The 19,484-nt window shown below is 40.5% G+C and overlaps 1 protein-coding gene across 9 annotated transcripts in view; it reads left to right on the plus strand.

The window, feature by feature from the left end:
• Window positions 1–18,686, plus strand: part of ptpra (protein tyrosine phosphatase receptor type A) — a 351,147-nt gene extending 332,461 nt beyond the window's left edge. For all 9 annotated transcript variants that reach the window (XM_069923586.1, XM_069923588.1, XM_069923585.1 and 6 more), the window contains 2 exons: window positions 10,645–10,780; window positions 16,738–18,686. In XM_069923586.1, coding sequence (XP_069779687.1) covers window positions 10,645–10,780; window positions 16,738–16,812 — 211 coding nt within the window. In that variant the 3' untranslated portion in view covers window positions 16,813–18,686. The remainder of the gene's footprint in view (window positions 1–10,644; window positions 10,781–16,737) is intronic.
• Window positions 18,687–19,484: the final 798 nt, after the last annotated feature.

Raw genomic sequence — 19,484 nt, forward strand, 5'->3', positions numbered from 1 at the left:
ATCGTTCTTGATTTTACTTTTGTGTTTAGTACTGAACATGTAGGCTTCAGATTTCTGATCAGTGACAAGAGTAAATTTTCTGCTGGCTAGAAGGTGTCTGCAGTAGCGAACAGCTTCAATAATAGGCTGCGCTTCTTTTTCAATGGCAGGATGTTTACGTTCAGGTCCGCGTGATGTGCGGGAGAAGAATGCCACAGGTCTGCCCTTTTGATTAAGGGTTCCTGCCAAGGCACAATCTGAGGCATCAGTTTCCACTTGGAATGGGACATCCTCGTCAATGGACGAGAGTGCAGCTTTGGCAATATCAGATTTTAATTCTCTCGAAAGCCTTCAAGGCCATTGGAAAGAGAGGAAAAGATTTAGTGTCAAACAGAGGGCGTGCCTTCGTGGCGTATTCCCAAACCCATTTGCAGTAGTAGGAAAATAATCCCATACACCTTTTAAGGGCTTTTGCTGAGTTAGGGTGTGGTAACATCTTAAGGGGGGCTATTCTTTCCAAGTCGGGGCAGATTTCGCCCTTGCGGACAATGTTGCCCAGAATGGATAGCCCTGTCACGTTGAACACACATTTGTCCTCTTTAAATGTAAGGTTTAGTTTTTTAGCTGTTGCTAAAAATTTCTTTAAGTTGTTGTTGTGCTCAGCCTGTGTTTTCCCACAGATAGTGACATTATCCAGATAGGGAAACGTACCCTGTAACTCATACGTCCTAACAATCTTATCCATTTCCCTCTGAAACACGGACACACCATGAGTGACCCCAAAAGATACCCTTTTAAACTGGTATAACCCTTCCCCCCCCCCCATCAGCCTCAAAATTCGTATAGGGCCGTTCCCTTTTCTTAATGGGGATTTGGTGATAAGCTGCTTTGAGGTCGATAGTGGAGTACACTTTGTATTCCGCTATCTGGTTAATCATTTCATTGGTGCATGGCAGGGGTTTCACGACTACCACTTGGGTACACCACGGACTCTTACTAGGTTCAGTTACTCCCTCTTTAAGCAGTCTTTGGGTCTCAGCTTTGATAAACTCACGATCCTCTTTGCTGTAGGATCGGCTCTTAGTGGCAATCGGATGACACTCAGGGGATAAATCACTGAAAAGGAAAGGAGCTTTGATCTTTATTGCAGACAGATCGCAGTAACTAGCACGGGGGATGGTAAGTGTGGATAGTGGCCTACCAAAATTTAACACTACACTGTTTTTCTGAGATTGAATATCTAACTCCAGTACCACAGGGGTGCAGAGCTCTGGTACAATAACGAGCCACACATCAGCCAGGCAATGTCTGTGCAAATTTCAAGTAATTTTACACTTGTCCTGTACAGTTTTTGTAAGTTGACTTCAAGCCATCGATATCTTTTGGTTCGCTGGATATCTCTGCAAATTTAAGGCTCTGGCAACTCTCTCGTGGATGTAGCTGTCAGTACTCCCCGAGTCTTTTAGACAATCAAGCGTCTCATCATTCACCTCCCCCTTCACATTCGACCGTTCCAGTCCGTAACATCCCCAAAGCTTTGGAGTCAATTGAGCTAACACAGGGGATCTCACCTCGCCATCACTTAAAGTCAATTCAGCCTGCTCGTCTGAAAATTTCCCCCTTTTCAGAGTTGTCTTCCATTCCTGCAGCTCCGGGACGCATTTTCTTGGTGTTTTTCTTATTAGTGAGAGTACTTCTCGCCTTACATACTGTGTAAGTGGCCGAGTTTCCCACAATAGCTGCAGGTAGCAAATCGAGCTGGACACTTCGTCTGGTGTGCCAGCTCTTATCACAGAAGAAGCATTTTTCAGAAGTTTGCCCTTTTCTTTCCTTCGGGGTTCCAGCACTCCTGGATGTTTCCTTTTTGTTTCCTAGCATTTCACTGGACCACTTTAGCACTTCTCAGTGTTTTGGGTAGAGTGACTGCCCAGTCGTAGGTTAAGGGCTCCGTCTCCAGCAGCCTCTGTCGAATGTAACTGGAGTCAATCCCGTTGACTAAAGAATCCAGCTTCAAGGCATTGCGGTGTTGTTGCACATTGACTGCCTTGACATCACATTCGTTTGCCAGTGAGTCGAGGGCCAGTGCATAGGCAGCATCACTTTCCCTGGGTTTCTGGCATCTAGTCACCAACTGGTGTCGAGCAAACACCATATTCCGTGGCGCTGCATAGTAAGTAGTCGGACATCCCTGGGCTATAGCCAGAGTGGTAGCTCCTTGCATTACGGTGAAAGGGACCTCACCCAGCAGAGAGTTCAGATGGCCCCACTGTATCACCTCATCGACCACGTTGTTTCAAGTCACGTAGTAAATTGAAGTGCCAGTTGATGAAGTAGACAAAGATGATGTGGTCAAACAATAATCATGGCTTTTATTAGCCGAAACTCATGGTACAATAATGAAAGACAATATACAGTTATATCCAAGGGGAATGTCCTTAACAGTAGAGATAATGCACAGCCAATGTTAGTACAGCAAGGCTCGCCAGAGGGGAGACAGGCAGCTTGGCAGGCATTCACCACACCTCCATATGATGACAAGCCACAGTAGTTATTCTTGGAAAATCTGGGAATATATCCTTAAATTTCATGTAATGTCTTCATTTCTTCCCTTTCTGATTTAGTCAAATGCATTAACTTGGTGTCTATTTTTTGCAAAACAATAGAATTTTCCAGCCTGGGGCTTATCACTTTCTGTGCTCCATGACCTTCCACAAAACTTATCTCCTCCTTCCTTTCCTCTATAACTAGCACCTCCTCAGTCATTTTCTCAAAATAAGGTTTAAGCATGTTCACGTGACAGACCTGTGTCTCTCTTTGACATAGGTGACCTGGTTAATTTTTGATTTCACCTTATCTGGTCCTGAAATCTGAGCACTCAAAGGGTTTGACTACATTGGAAACAAAACCAATACTTTGTCACCAAGTTTAATGTCCCTAATATTTGCTTTTTGATCATACTGATTTTTCAGTTTTCCCTGAGCAGTTTTTAAATTTTTCCTTGCCATCGCGCAAGCCTAATGTAATCTGTTTTTAAATTTGAAAACACAATCCAACAGATTTGATTGTATATCTTTATGTATCCACTGTTCTTTCAACAATAGTAATGGACCCCTGACTTCATGACCAAACACCAACTCAAATGGAGTAAAGCCAAGAGACTCCAGAGTTGCCTCTCTAACAGCAAACAATAACAAATGGATTCCTTCATCCCAATCCTTATTATTTTCCACGCAATAAGCCCTCATCATATTTTTCACAGTTAAATGGAACCTTTCCAAGGGCCCTTGACTTTCAGGATGATAGGCAGACGACACAATTTGATGGGCTACCAATTCATACACAACCTGTTGAAATATTCCAGACATAAAATTACTCCCTTGGTCCGATTGAATTTCCTTTGGTCGGCCAAGCAGTGTGAAAAATTTTAGCATAGCCTTCACAATCGTCTTCGCTTTAATGTTTCTCAGGGGAATAGCCTCTGGAAACCTTGAAGTCGTGCACATGAGTGTTAACAAATATTCATTTCCTGCCTTGGTTTTTGGCAATGGGCCAACACAATCCACTATCACTTTTGAGAAGGGCTCCCCGAAAGCAGGGATGGGTTGTAAAGGTGCCACTGGTGGTCCTTGATTAGGCTTGCCCTCCAGTTGATAAGTGTGACAGGTTCTACAAAAGTTCACAACATCCTTTCTTAATTTCAGCCAAAAAACTGTTTCCTTATCATTTCTACCGTCTTCTTCACTCCAAGATGACCTACTAAAGGTGTGCTATGAGCCAACTTTAATATTTCATTCCTGTAAGTTTTGGGAATTACAACTTGCCTTACTACCGCTCAGTTTTCACTGGCAGGTATCACTTGTCTCCATTTTCTCATCAATATTCCATCTTGAACAAAGTAACCTATTGGCACAGTTTCAATTTCCTGGTTGGACAGAATCTTATCTCTTATCCCAGCAAGATCAGGATCATGCTTTTGTCTAGCTATTAATTCCTCTCTTGATAACAGCAAAGCTGGATCCTTAGGTTTGTCCTCAATACTTGCCTCCATTACAGGATCCTCACAGACTTTCTCTACCTCTACCTTTTTTCTAGACATGGCTCTAGTAATGTCATACCTACTCCACTCGTGATCTCTTCACAGCCTTGGGGAGCACGCAACGAAGATTTCCAAATCCTTTTCAGACTCATAAATCAATGGCTTACTTGTGAGTTTCACCCCAGATATGACTTTACCCTCTGCTAAATCATTTCCTAACAAAAGAGAAACTCCATCCACCGGCAGACTTGATCATATCCCTATCGTAACTGGGCCATTAACTAAGTCTGATTTCGTCACTATTCTATGCAAAGGTATAGGCTCTGCTTCATCACCAATGCCTTTAATTAAATTCACATCTCCAGTATCGGTCTCCTCACCAAAATTCAAAACGTTGCTTAATACAAGCGATTGGGCTGCTCCAGTATCCCGCAGGATTTTAGCTGGCACTTGATTGGATCCTTCTTTAACCAAAATGAAACCTTCAGTCATGAATGGTTCAAAAATATCCCTAACTTTCTCATTCTGAACAGAAGCAGTTGGTACCACCCCTTTCTCTTTCTTTCTTTTCAGTACAGGACAATTTGCTATTATGTGCCCTGGCCTCTTCTTTGGCTTGGCTTCGCGGATGAAGATTTATGGAGGGGGTAAAAAGTCCACGTCAGCTGCAGGCTCGTTTGTGGCTGACAAGTCCGATGCGGGACAGGCAGACACGGTTGCAGCGGTTGCAGGGGAAAATTGGTTGGTTGGGGTTGGGTGTTGGGTTTTTCCTCCTTTGCCTTTTGTCAGTGAGGTGGGCTCTGCGGTCTTCTTCAAAGGAGGTTGCTGCCCGCCAAACTGTGAGGCGCCAAGATGCACGGTTTGAGGCGTTATCAGCCCACTGGCGGTGGTCAATGTGGCAGGCACCAAGAGATTTCTTTAGGCAGTCCTTGTACCTTTTCTTTGGTGCACCTCTGTCACGATGGCCAGTGGAGAGCTCGCCATATAACACGATCTTGGGACGGCGATGGTCCTCCATTCTGGAGTCGTGACCCATCCAGCGCAGCTGGATCTTCAGCAGCGTGGACTCGATGCTGTCGACCTCTGCCATCTCGAGTACTTCGACGTTAGGGATGAAAGCGCTCCAATGGATGTTGAGGATGGAGCGGAGACAACGCTGGTGGAAGCGTTCTAGGAGCCGTAGGTGGTGCCGGTAGAGGACCCATGATTCGGAACCGAACAGGAGTGTGGGTATGACAACGGCTCTGTATACGCTTATCTTTGTGAGGTTTTTCAGTTGGTTGTTTTTCCAGACTCTTTTGTGTAGTCTTCCAAAGGCGCTATTTGCCTTGGCGAGTCTGTTGTCTATCTCATTGTCGATCCTTGCATCTGATGAAATGGTGCAGCCGAGATAGGTAAACTGGTTGACCGTTTTGAGTTTTGTGTGCCCGATGGAGATGTGGGGGGGCTGGTAGTCATGGTGGGGAGCTGGCTGATGGAGGACCTCAGTTTTCTTCGGGCTGACTTCCAGGCCAAACATTTTGGCAGTTTCCGCAAAGCAGGACGTCAAGCGCTGAAGAGCTGGCTCTGAATGGGCAACTAAAGCGACATCGTCTGCAAAGAGTAGTTCACGGACAAGTTTCTCTTGTGTCTTGGTGTGAGCTTGCAGGCGCCTCAGATTGAAGAGACTGCCATCCGTGCGGTACCGGATGTAAACAGCGTCTTCATTGTTGGGATCTTTCATGGCTTGGTTCAGCATCATGCTGAAGAAGATTGAAAAGAGGGTTGGTGCGAGAACACAGCCTTGCTTCACGCCATTGTTAATGGAGAAGGGTTCAGAGAGCTCATTGCTGTATCTGACCCGACCTTGTTGGTTTTCGTGCAGTTGGATAATCATGTTGAGGAACTTTGGGGGACATCCGATGCGCTCTAGTATTTGCCAAAGCCCTTTCCTGCTCACGGTGTCGAAGGCTTTGGTGAGGTCAACAAAGGTGATGTAGAGTCCTTTGTTTTGTTCTCTGCACTTTTCTTGGAGCTGTCTGAGGGCAAAGACCATGTCAGTAGTTCCTCTGTTTGCGCGAAAGCCGCACTGTGATTCTGGGAGAATATTCTCGGCGACACTAGGTATATGTGCCCTGGCCTCTTACAATAGTGGCAAATAACACTTGAAAATTTATCTTTTCAAGAAAAATTTCTCATTTCTCTTCCACTCTTCCTTTAACCTCACTTCTAGATTTTCTTTCTACTCTACTTGGATTATCAGCAGTATTCCTTTGAAAGGTTTTCCCTGGTGTCCACTTAAGCTTGTGGGTTAAAGCACATTCCTCTGTGAATTTAGCCAATTCTTGCCAAGTTTTTATACTTTTCTCTGCCAAATACACTTGAATATCGTCAAGAACACAATTTTTAATCTCCTCAATCAGAATGATTTCCCTCAATAAATCAAAGTTATTTTCTACTTTCATTGCGACACACCACCAATCAAAACACCAACTTTCTTATTAGCAAAATCCAGGTCAGATTGAGTTGTTGCTTTCTTTAAACTCCTGAACTTTTGTCTATAAGACCCTGGGACTAGTTCATAAGATCAGAGAATAACCTGGTTTACAAATTCATAATCAGCTGCTTGTTGTACAGTGAGATATGAATACACCTGTTGAGCTTTCCCTTTAAGAACAGTTTGTAGCAGGAGTGACCACTGGTCTGGTGGCCATTTTAAATTTACAGCTACTTTCTCAAAATGCTGAAAATACTGGTCTATTTCAGCTTCCTCAAATGGAGGAACTAACCTCACCTCTACTAACCAGAAACCTCTCCTCCTGACCAGCACATGGGTTTTGGGCTTCTCCATCTCATTGCATTATGATCAGCTTTAATTTAGCTAGTTCTAGCTCATGCTTCCGTTCTTTCTCTCTCTCCTCCATTTCTGTCTGTCTTACTGCTTCCCGTTCGGCTTTCCTTTCTGCCTCTCTTTTTTCCTCTAACTCTAGTTTTCTCAAAGCCAACTTTACTTCCTCTGAAGTTTTCTCCTTTGGAAACTGTTCTCATGTAGCTTCTTCAAATACCCCCTTTCCTACATAGTGCTTAACAATCTTTTGGGCAATTTCCTTTTTTTTCATCCCAGTTCTTATTGTAAGAAGTTTTAACTTGCCAACTATAACCATCAGTTCTGTCTTTTTAGCCATTTTTAAATTAACCACTGAAGGGTTCGCGATGAACTGGCCACTACTCATAGTTGTTGGTTTTTCTGCTGGTGATTTATACACTCACCGTTTATTTTTAATTTCAAGCTGGAGGTTGAAAAACTCAGACGACTGATAACTAAACACAAGTCAATCGCCACTAAAGCTTCCAAATTGGTTTGATCCCAGACGGTACCCCCAAATTATGTTACAAGATCAAACCAGCAACTAAAAGAAGGCATATCACACAGGGGTAAAAATGAACAATTAATTTATTAACAAAAATTCACCTTCAAACTTGAATTCAAAAACCCCCCTTTTATAACAATGCCCACTGGTTACTATGCAAATTTCTATAACAGTGTAAAACTAATAAACTCCCCAGCCTAAATATAACATATGTAATTAAAGTCTAAGTTATATTTCCAACCAGTCCACAGAAAAACTTAGCCACAAAACACACAAGACGCACAAAACTTAGATCTCAACCGAAGCAAAGATCATAAACAAAATTCAGTTTGTTTGGTAAACTGAAGCCAAAAGATCTTTGAGAGAGAGAGCACAAAATTCAAAATTGTCTTGTGTTGTTTACAGAGAGAGGAACAATGACTTGGTCCGGATCCTTCTGGCTACCTTTGGAATGTTCATCCTTTTTGAAATCCCAACATTTTAAACTGTCCTCCAGACCATGACTCATGCTCTGGGCTTCCTTCCACTCCACAGCACCACCTAGTGGTGGTTTATCATCCAAGTCCAGAAATTTTTAGATCATTTTCTGAACATGCTCAGTCCATCTCCCACTCTCAGCAGTCCACCTTGGCTCTCTAAGGCAAATCGTCACTTTTTAACATAAAACCACACAACACATAGACCAATACACAACACAGAACTCTGTAACAATATTCATTTTCATACAATTTACTCGTCCAAGCAAAGTTAAATCTAAGTCAAATTTAATCTTATTTAATATTGGTATGTAATTTAAACTATATAAATTTTGAGATTCTCTATCCACTATTATTCCTAAATACTTAATTTTATTAGACTATTTAAACTTTGTAAGCTGTTTACAATCTGAATAATCTTCATCCAATATTGATAATATCTCACTTTTATCCTAATTAACTTTATAACCCCAAATCACTCCATATTGATTCAACAGATTTTGTAATGGTTCTAGAGAATTTTTAGGATAAGATAAATATATCAACACATCATCTGCAAACAGATTAATTTTATACTCTTGTTCACCTATTTTGATTCCCTTAATATTAATATCTTACCTTATCACTTGAACCAAAGGTTCTATAACTAATGCAAATAAGGCTGGTGACAGTGGGCAGCCCAATCTAATTGATCTAGACAAATTAAATGCAGACAAAACCTGTCCGTCACCAACCGAGCAGAAGGATTGGTATATAATGCCTTAACCCAACCAATAAAGAGTGGTCCAAATTTAAATCTTTCTAACACTTTAAATAAAAAATTCCACACAACACGGTCGAAAGCTTTTTCCGCGTCTGACTTCCTTTATTCTTTATTATCTTCCTTTATGCAATGATTGATTTCAGTAGTTGGAAAGTTTTCCCATTAATGTCCTTGATTCCATAGTTGGTCAAATGCTGCTTTAATGTAAAGAGCAGTCAATTTTAATTCCTATCTGGAATTCATATTCAGACCAAGGCTGTGAAGAGATCAGGATTGGAGTAGGTATGATATTCCTGGAATATATTCTGCATTGTCAGTTAGATATCCATGTTGTAACTGTATTGCAGTGAATGAGCAGGAGGTGCAATAGTTTTGGAACAAAGATCTTCAGAAGTGCAGCTAGGATATTATCTCTTCCTTGATTCTTGCTGTGACAATTGTTCTCTGCCATTTCTTGACTTATATCACAGTGAAATTTTTGATGATGATGGAAATCTCAGGAGGAACCTAATGTGGATCATCTATTCAGCACTTTTTGTTGAACACAGTTGCGTACACTCCAGTTAATTCTGGGCACTGTTAATCCATTAAACCTAAGGAACTTTGTTATGGACACAATAGAAGAGGTCTCAAATTTTTACAATTTCTAGAAATGATTTGGATGAAAGCACCAAAGGTATGGTGTTAAATTTGCTGATTTTTTGATGATAGGTTGGATTGCCAGTTTTGAAGAGAAATATAGAGTGAGAAATTTGAAAAATGAACATTTTGGTGGGAAAATGCTTTAAAGACATTGTCTAAATGGTGAGTGAATTCAGAGGAGTTTGGTTTCCTTGTGTATGATGCACAAAGGCTAAAATATATATACACAGCGAAGAATTAAGAGGGCAAGTAAAAACATAATGCTGGAGATTTTGTCTATACTTTGATGAAGGACTCAAGCCCGAAACATTGGTTATGTATCTTTATTTTCGATCTGTAAAGTACACTGTTTTTCTCCAGCTTTGTGTTTTTACTTCAGCCATGGTGTCTGCTTCAAATAAGAGGGCAAACAATGTCATAGTTTATTGAAAGGGGAATTGATTACAAAAGTGGGAATTTGTGATTCATTTGTATCAGGCATTGATGAAACCACATCTGTAGTAGTGTTTCATGCTGCTGATCTTAAGGAAGGGCCTTAACATGTTGAAAGCAATTCAGAAGTTTACTAGATTAACATTTGGAATGGACATATTGTCTAATGAGAAAAACTTGAACAGGCTAGACTTGTAATCCACTGGATTTTAGAAAAGTGATAGGCAACTGTTTGAAATATGCAAGATCTTAAGTCCCTTTGACAGGCTGTGGAGGAGAGGATGTCGGGGAATCTTGAGATCGCTGTTTAAAATAAGGGCTCATCCAATGAAGACAGAATTTTTTTCTCTGAGAGTTAGAATACTTTGGAATCCTTTTCCTCAAAGGATGGTGGATGCAGAGTCTTTGAATATTTTTCAGGCAAGATGTTGAGCTTTTTGATAATCAAGGAGATGAGAAATGCTGATGGGACTGCAGATCTGAGGTTATAATCAGATTAGTGGCCATCTTATTAAATGGCACAGCAAGTTCAAGGAGCTGAGTGCACCACTCCTGCTGTAAACATCTCGTACTCATGGGTGAATGAAGGGAGATACTTTGAGCCAAGCTTGCTTTGTGGATGCCACATAAAATGCACTCCGTAACCCTTCCATGATGCCAAATTATCCTGTACATCTGGACAAGAGACCGTCAAGTGGAAAAAAAAGAAAACAACCAAAGGCAGAGGTAGAAACATATATAGCATGAAAAAGACAAATAGAAATCACACAATGGAGAGAATGGTTTAACATTGAATTGAATCATACATTGATCATTTCTGATATGTTTTATACATTACAGTAGTAAATTAATAGTAAGCACAAGGAGAAGTAAAGTTAAAGACTTTGCAAGGACCAGAAGGGGTAGGCCATGCATTTCCCATTTTTATATTTCCACATTTCTAATACAAACTTCCTGTTCTCACAGTGCTGGAGCTGGAAGGACGGGGACTTTCTGTGCCCTGAGTACTGTTTTGGAAAGAGTGAAGGCTGAGGGTATCCTGGATGTATTTCAGACAGTAAAGAGTCTACGTCTGCAGAGACCTCACATGGTCCAGACACTGGTAAGTGCTGAGAACAAAACACTCTGGTAAGTTTAATACAAAAGGACTGAAATTGTAGCCAAATTAACCAACTTTAATTGGGTTCAAAAACATCTGATGGAAGGAAGAATTAAAACAAAAAGCAAATTATTATTTAAATGAAGGGAGTTTCCAACTCCATCTATAAATTCGCAGAAGATGTCACAATTATAAGCTGGATATCAAACAATAATGAGATGGAACATGGAAAGAAATAGAATGTCGAGTGACTTTGTGTCAGGACAGTAACTTTTCCTCAATCTTAGCAAGATGAAGAAGCAATTCATTGACTTCAGGAAGAGGAGTGGAGCTTGCTCCCCTATCTGCATTAATAGGGATGAGGAGAGCTTTAAGTTTCTAGGAGTAAATATCTCTAACAGCCTGTCCTGGACTAACAAAGACACAGAAATGCACCAAAACCTCAACATCTTCAGGAGCCTGAGGAAATTTGGCATCCACATCTTGTGGAAGATTGAGTGTTTCCTGATATGATGTACACTGCGTGGTATGGGAATTGGTCCACCCCAGACAGCAAGAAACTGCAGACAATTACAAATTCAGATCTTTATACAAACCTCCATTGACTCCATCTACACCTCCCATAGCCTTGGTAAAGCAGCCAAAATACTCGAGCTAAAGCACTCATCCCACCCTGATCACACTTTCTTTTCCTTCTGTTGGGAAGAAGATTCAAGAATGTGATATTGTATCATACACTGCCAGATTCAAGGACAATTTTTCTCCCTCTTCTCAGTCTGCTGAATGAACCTCACACTTGTAATGTTGGTCTTACTCCATTCAAGCTGATCTCTCTGTCAATCTACTCTCATTCTGTTTTATTCTGCTATGCTCATACTGGATAGACTAAGTAGAGATAGCACATAAAACAATTGTTTTCACTGCCCAGAACATATGATAGATTTGAATAAGACCATCAAACAATGACTTCAAACAAATATGGGGGTTCTTGAAAAAATATGGATTTAGTAATTCATAGTTGTGTTTTAGATGTTTGAGGCGATATCAGCCCACTGGTGGTGGTCAATGTGGCAGGCACCAAGAGATTTCTTTAGGCAGTCCTTGTACCTCTTCTTTGGTGCACTTCTGTCACAGTGGCCAGTGGAGAGCTCGCCATATAACACGATCTTGGGAAGGCAATGGTCCTCCATTCTGGAGACGTGACCTACCCAGCGCAGTTGGATCTTCAGCAGCGTGGATTCGATGCTGTCGGCCTCTGCCATCTCGAGTACTTCGATGTTAGGGATGAAGTCGCTCCAATGAATGTTGAGGATGGAGCCGAGACAACGCAGGTGGAAGCATTCTAGGAGCCGTAGGTGATGCCGGTAGAGGACCCATGATTCGGAGCCGAACAGGAGTGTGGGTATGACAACGGCTCTGTTTACGCTAATCTTTGTGAGGTTTTTCAGTTGGTTGTTTTTCCAGACTCTTTTGTGTAGACTTCCAAAGGCGCTATTTGCCTTGGCGAGTCTTGTCTATCTCGTTGTCGATCCTTGCATCTGATGAAATGGTGCAGCCGAGATAGGTAAACTGGTTGACCGTTTTGAGTTTTGTGTGCCCGATGGAGATGTGGGGGGGCTGGTAGTCATGGTGGGGTGCTGGCTGATGGAGGACCTCAGTTTTCTTCAGGCTGACTTCCAGGCCAAACATTTTGGCAGTTTCCGCAAAACAGGACGTCAAGCGCTGAAGAGCTGGCTCTGAATGGGCAACTAAAGCGGCATCGTTTGCAAAGAGTAGTTCATGGACAAGTTGCTCTTGTGTCTTGATGTGAGCTTGCAGGTGCCTCAGATTGAAAAGACTGCCATCCGTGCGGTACCGGATGAAAACAGCGTCGTCATTGTTGAGGTCTTTCATGGCTTGGTTCAGCATCATGCTGAAGAAGATTGAAAAGAGGGTCAGTGTGAGAACGCAGCCTTGCTTCACGCCATTGTTAATGGAGAAGGGTTCAGAGAGCTCATTGCTGTATCTGACCCGACCTTGTTGGTTTTCGTGCAGTTGGATAACCATGTTGAGGAACTTTGGGGGGGAAACCTGCCTAAAGAAATCTATTGGTGCCTGCCACATTGACCACCGCCAGTGGGCTGATATCGCCTCAAACCGTACATCTTGGCGCCTCACAGTTCGGCGGGCAGCAACCTCCTTTGAAGAAGACCGCAGAGCCCACCTCACTGACAAAAGACAAAGGAGGAAAAACCCAACACCCAACCCCAACCCACCAATTTTCCCCTGCAACCGCTGCAATCGTGTCTGCCTGTCCCGCATCGGACTTGTCAGCCACAAACGAGCCTGCAGATAATTTTCAGACAGCATTTCTTCGTTTAGCATTGGCTGTAGCTTGTAAATGTGTTGCAATTTCATGGAAAGACGAGGTTGAGGTAAATGTAACTCGTTGGCACAATGAGTTGAGGTCCTGTATTTATATGGAGAAAATAACATACAACTTGCATAATAATTATAACTTTTTTGTTAAGATGTGGTCACCTTATTTGAAATGTATGAGTTTAGTAATACTTAAATTGTTGTATGTATTTCTTTTATTTTCTTAATGCTTCCCTTGTGGAGTTTCCTGAGGGTGGGTGGAAAGGGGGTGGGTTAGTTATAGCTTTCATTTTCATATTAAGGACTTGTGAAAGTTTTTCTTTTGAAAATATTAAATAAAGTTTTTTAAAAAAGAATATGGGGGTTCTGACACAAAATGTTAAAACATGGTCTTGTGTTAAAGTACAATCGTTTTGGGAGGAATTAGATTGGTTTTGGAAAAATTATTTAAGATTAAATTGCCATTAGACCCATCGATTTTTTTTTGTTGGGATATATGGTTTCTTTGAAAGGACTAGGGTTGGATAAATTTCAAATTGCATTTGTACGTCTAGTGCTGTCTGTAGCACAAAAATGTGTAGCTAGTATTTGGAAAGATAATGTGGAGATTAACATAGCACGCTGGCAAAATGAGTTGAGAAATTGTATTATTATGGAACAACTTACATGTAATCTGCATGATAATTATTTGTTTTTTTGTTAAAATGTGGTCTTCTTATTTGGAAATACTTTGAAATATTCTTTATATTAATCGTATTGTTTTTATATTTGGCTCCCTTTAAGGGAGCTGGCTGAAAGGGTGGGAGGGTGGGTGGGTTTTTTTTAATATAAAAATTTGTTCTTCATTTTTCTTTGTTATGTTTAACTGTATTTTGATTAAAGACTTTAAATAAAGTTTTTTAAAAAAAAACAAAATGTTAAAACATGTGGATGTGCAAATAGTTTGGAAGTCCTGTGCATTGTTGGCCTTCATGGAAAATTATATGCAATATAAAGGTAGATAAGCTTTACAATTGTACAGTGTACTGGTGATACTACAGGTGGAATATTACATGCCGTTTGGTCTCAAAATTTAAAGAAGGACACCCTTGCAATGCAAGCAGTGCAGAGAAGGTTCCCTCAGTTAAATCCTTGGAAGAAGAACCTGAAATGTGAAGAAATGAATGTGTTAAACGATGGAGTTCCAAACATGAGAAATAGGAGCAGGAGTAGGGCTATCGACCATTTAATAAATTTATGGTTAAACTGTCTACAGACTCAGCTCCACCTACCTGCCTTTTCCCCAGAGCCATTATTCCCATACTATAAATATTTATCTAACTGCCTTAAATATATTTAGTGAGGAAGTTTCTACTGTTTCCTTGGACAAATAATTCCACAGATTCATTATTCTATGGGAAAAGCAGTTCCTCCTTAATTCCATCTTAAATGTATTCCCCCTGAATCTTGACACGATGTCCCATTGTTCTATTTTGTAATATAAAGGATTCTGACGGGAATTGGCAGACTGAATGCTGAGAGGATATTTCCTTTGGTACAATTAAGAAGTATTTATGTGAACACAGGAAACGTCATGCCATACAAGGCTAAGGGTAGAATGCTGGAACATGGGAATGCAGTTATATAACCATATATGGGAACCTGGTGACAGGTGTCGGCATGGTGGGCTGAAAGGCCTGTTTATGTACTGTTTGACTCTAACTGGTATTGAAGGTGAATATTAGCAGATATTTGAACTACAGGAACTGAAGAAATTGGGGAAGGAACAGGAAAATGGATCAGCCATTAACATATTAAATTAAGACTGTCAGGTCTGCTTCATTTATCATATACTTGGTGTTCATTACACTGGAATAGTCTTGCATTTCATTCCTTCGTGATCAAGCCATATTTACCCAGGTAACAGTTCAGGGAGGGATATGTTGATAGTCCGGAGTATGTCAGTGTAAAGAAGGTGGAAACGTCTTGAAACTCATGAGGCTGGATAAATCCCCATGACTGAGTTAGATCCATCTCAGAATGATATGGAAACAAGGGAAGGGATTGTTGGAGTGCAATTAACTGCCCAGTTAACGCCCAATTGAATGTCTACAGCTACAGCTAATAGTAGATCAGACCAAAGATCAGGCAGATGGGATTTAAACAACAAGTGCAAGTGATTTCTCCAGAACAAAGGAAGCTAAGGGTTGTCCTAATAGAGTAAACAAGATCATTGCATAGCTGATTATCAGAATTCTTTTCCCGTGGTAGATGTATTCAAAACAAGAAGTTTAAATTGAGATAAAATAGTTTTAAAGATCTGAGGGCTTTTCTTTCTACACAGTGTGGTTGGTTTCTGGAACATGCTGCCAAAGGACATTTACGATCTTTAAGAGGCATTCAGACAAACCCAAAACAGAGAAAGATATGGTCCTATCGGCAATCAGGGTTAATGTGGATCGAAAGAGCATGGGCGTGTGGAGGGGTAAAGAGTTTCTCTGTGCTGCAAGACTGCCCAGTGTTCAAGATGCTGTACTTACAACAGTGTGCACATTTTTTTGTGTGCAGCAGGCATTGTCGTCAAGGAATAAAGGAATTCTAACAATTTTTCAAACTAGGTTCAAAGTTCCTTTATTGTCATTTGCACAAAACACACAAAATTTGTTTTGTTTGTCCTGTAAAGGCACACAAAGAGGCGTTCAGTTCCCCACCGAGACAATAAGGGGAATTAAAGAGTCCCTTCAGAAACAGAGGGTCTGTAGATCGCACCACCTCTCCCTATGCCACCACCTCCTGTGCTCCCATAACCTCTGTTGTCATTTAGCCTCCCGTCCATTTGAACAGTAAACCCAAGCTCCAAATCACCTTCTCAGCCACTGGTTCAGAACCCCAAAAAAGATTAGAAAGCTCTCATCACCCGAGGCCCTTTGGAAACCCTGCTCACTATTGGGACCCTCATCAATCCTGATCCCAATGCTTGGTTCACATGAGCCAGTCTCCAATAGTCTGGTGTGAGGCCTTTGGCCACTGAGCTCCTTGCTGGTCGGCTGCTATGATCTCCTGCCCTGTAGATCCTTTCCCAGGCTTCTCCTCCCCGGTAGGGATGTTCTCCCACCCTGCTGCCTTATGCTGGTATGCTGCTCCCTAGCGCCTGGAATCTTTGTGGTTTGGGCTGCTGAGCATGGGCGCCGCTCTTGGGCATGGACATCCATGGGTTCTCCATTGTTAAAAAAAAGTGTCAGTACCCCCATCCTACAGACAGCTGAAACCTGTACAGGGCTGTCAGCCATGAGGATCTGGCAGTAGGACCCCATGGAAGAGCGCTGCAAGATGCATCTCAGCTGCCTGCCTCCTCTGAGGTCTGCACTTCTGACAGCGCAGCCATTACAGCAGCTACACACCGCCACTTTGTGATTGTCTTAAGACAAGACATTTCTTTGGGGACCAATCAAAGTTATTGAAGAAAGATGAAACTTGTTCCCAGAGTGTGATGTCATTAATAAATTGTCAGAAGCTGGTACCACATTATTTGTTTGCTTGAGATTTATTGTTTTATAGCAATAATGTATTTCATGATATGATTGAAATGTAAAAAAAGTGATCATTGTTATTTTCTTTTGCAGGAACAGTATGAATTCTGCTACAAGGTGGTGCAAGAGTACATTGATGCATTTTCGGATTATGCTAACTTCAAGTGAACAATGGCCTTCCTAATATTTTGTAATATTCTGTTTGTTAATATACAGAAACCAGTGTACATATCTTATTGGTTTTAGAAGTTGGTACCTTAAGGCTTTCATATTAGCTTGAGTTTATTTTTATGTAGCAGATGGTTCATATATTAGTCTCATTTAAGCGATTTTATTGAGTAATGTGGCCTGATGTTTGGATTAATGTTAATGAAATTTATTTAGTAGCTGCTTCAAAGGGTATTCATAGAGAGAGGGCAGGATTTTTGTAAGTCATCACTGCAAAGTCTGCAGTGTAATCAGTTGCTGCCCTTGGATCCAGTTTGTCGTGCCAGTGCTTTTTGTTATTTCAACTATGATAAATAATCAAATTTGGAATACCCTTCTGTCGTTAACTGATCAGTGCCATTTTGATGTAATATTATTCACTTGGACCATTCTACTCAGGCATTTAGCAACTTTGTAATTGTACACCTTATATTTTCAATCTCATACCATTTTATTTATCTGATTTGGGGTAGAAACAGTACTTTATTGAATTGTGTAGATAGCCAAAGCGAATTCAGAAACGCTTACTGTGCTACTATATTGTAGAAATGCTGACCTGTAAAGGGATACAATAAGAAAATACTGCTTTTAAAAAAAGCTTTTTTTTCGTGTGGAGCCTGCAACGGCTGAACTGAAAAGTACTGAATGTCCTACCTGTGTTATTTTTCCACTTATCTCAAAAATTGTGTAATGTCCAGTTTAATTATATGTAACTTTAGTCTTGTAAAATGAACACATCTCTCTAACTGATTTTGCATTAAAAATTCATGGGACTTGTTATAAAGTTCTGTACGAATTAAAAAACGTGGGCTTTGAGAAATAAATTTGGAAATAAATTCTTAATAGGACAGAATAAAAATATTCTTTAGCCAAAGCCACTATATTCTGTACATATGAGCTGTAACTTGAAGGGTTATTTGTTATATATGTTTTTAAAATCTACTTGTTTGAGCTTCTGTCGTAAGTGGAAAGTAAATGAAATATTCTGGATGTTTCAAAGATGTGAAAGGTTTGTCTGGGATTTATCATCCATTCCTGAGTCACTGCTGCTCCACTTCCTCATTTTCTTTTCCCAGTTAATGCTCATCTTTGTGCAAAGTGTGAGCTGAGTTATGGTTGTAACTTGCACAAGAAGAGTGTGGGGAGACGCAAGGAAGAGTTCAGTGATTCACATTATCATTTATGTCCAATCTGGACCAAAAAATAATCAGATTATGGTTTAATAAATATCTCAATTTAGTTTAAAAATTAATAATTATTTTAAAAAGAATAGTTGATAAATGTCTTTAGTTAGTCATTCGCTCCTAACAATTATATTTTTTCTTAAATTGTACAAATAACTACAATTTCTTAGCCTGTATTTATTTTTTTATGATGAGGAGAAAATTTGGTGAATTTTTTTTTAATTTTATCTTTTAGTAGTTTAGGAGCACTCGTTATTAGGTCATCTAAGGATGGGTCATTATTTGGCTAACATGTATAATGACCTGTAAAACATAAGGCACACAGTCCCATTAAGTTATTTGAAATTTTGGTCATATCACATTTGGGAAAATATGACAGTTCTCCAACAGTGCATTCAGTACATGGACTATGATAATTTACAATATGTTAAATGGATTTAATGTCAGTTTCCCTACGTTCAGTAATTCTGATATCACTGACCACACTAGTGTAAATAGGTAATGTCTGAATCCCTGGCTCTTGAAACTTTGGTATTTTGGGACAATGGCTAAGCTAAAGTTATAATCAGAATAAATGTGCTCATTACAAAAAAAATGCTTAATTTGCTTCTCTTTTGTTTGTTTTGAATAAATTAATAGATATAAACATTATTTGTGAGTTTGAAGATTTTTGACACCTCATTGAATCTACTGTCAAGGGTCTTTTCTCTTTGAGCGACAAAGGATGAGAGGTGACTTAATAGAGATCTTCAAGATTATGAGAGGCATAGATAGGTTGGACAACCAGCACCACTTGTGTGATATTAGAAGATACATGAGGGCATCTGCTTAAGATGAGTGCAGGAAAGTTTAGGGGACATGTTAGAGGTAAGTTTATTTTTATACAGAGGGTCTATGCCTGGATGCAGGTGGGTGCCTGGAATGCATTGCTGGGGGGTGGTGATTGAGGCTGGTACAATTGGGACATTTTGAAAGACTCTAGATGCAAGAAGAACACAGGGTTATTGGTGTGTGGTTGGTAAGGGTTAGACTGTTGTAGAGTAGATGTATATAAGTCGGCACAACAACATTGTGTCTGTTCTAAGCTGTAATGTTCCAATCTGAGCATCAAAATAATATAATAAATAGGTAGTTAATAAATAGTGCAGACAGGGCTTTTTGTAGTGCCAGAGCAGCACAGCAGTTCTAGATTAGTCTAACAAGAGGAGGTTCAAGTGCCTGATGGCTGTTGCAAAGAAACTGTTTTTGAACCAGGAGATGCTGAACTTCAGGCTTCTGTATCTTCTACCCAAAGTTAGCACCAAGAAGTTGTGTTCAGTGTGATGGTAGTTCTTTATGATGTTGACTGCCTTCTTGAGGTAATGCCTCGCATAGATGTCTTCAATGCATGGGAGAGTGAAGTCTGTTATGGACCTGGCTGTATGTGCTGCCTTCTGCATTCCTAGGTGC

Source organism: Narcine bancroftii, chromosome 3, assembly GCF_036971445.1.
Source record: "Narcine bancroftii isolate sNarBan1 chromosome 3, sNarBan1.hap1, whole genome shotgun sequence".
NCBI classification, from domain to species: domain Eukaryota; kingdom Metazoa; phylum Chordata; class Chondrichthyes; order Torpediniformes; family Narcinidae; genus Narcine; species Narcine bancroftii.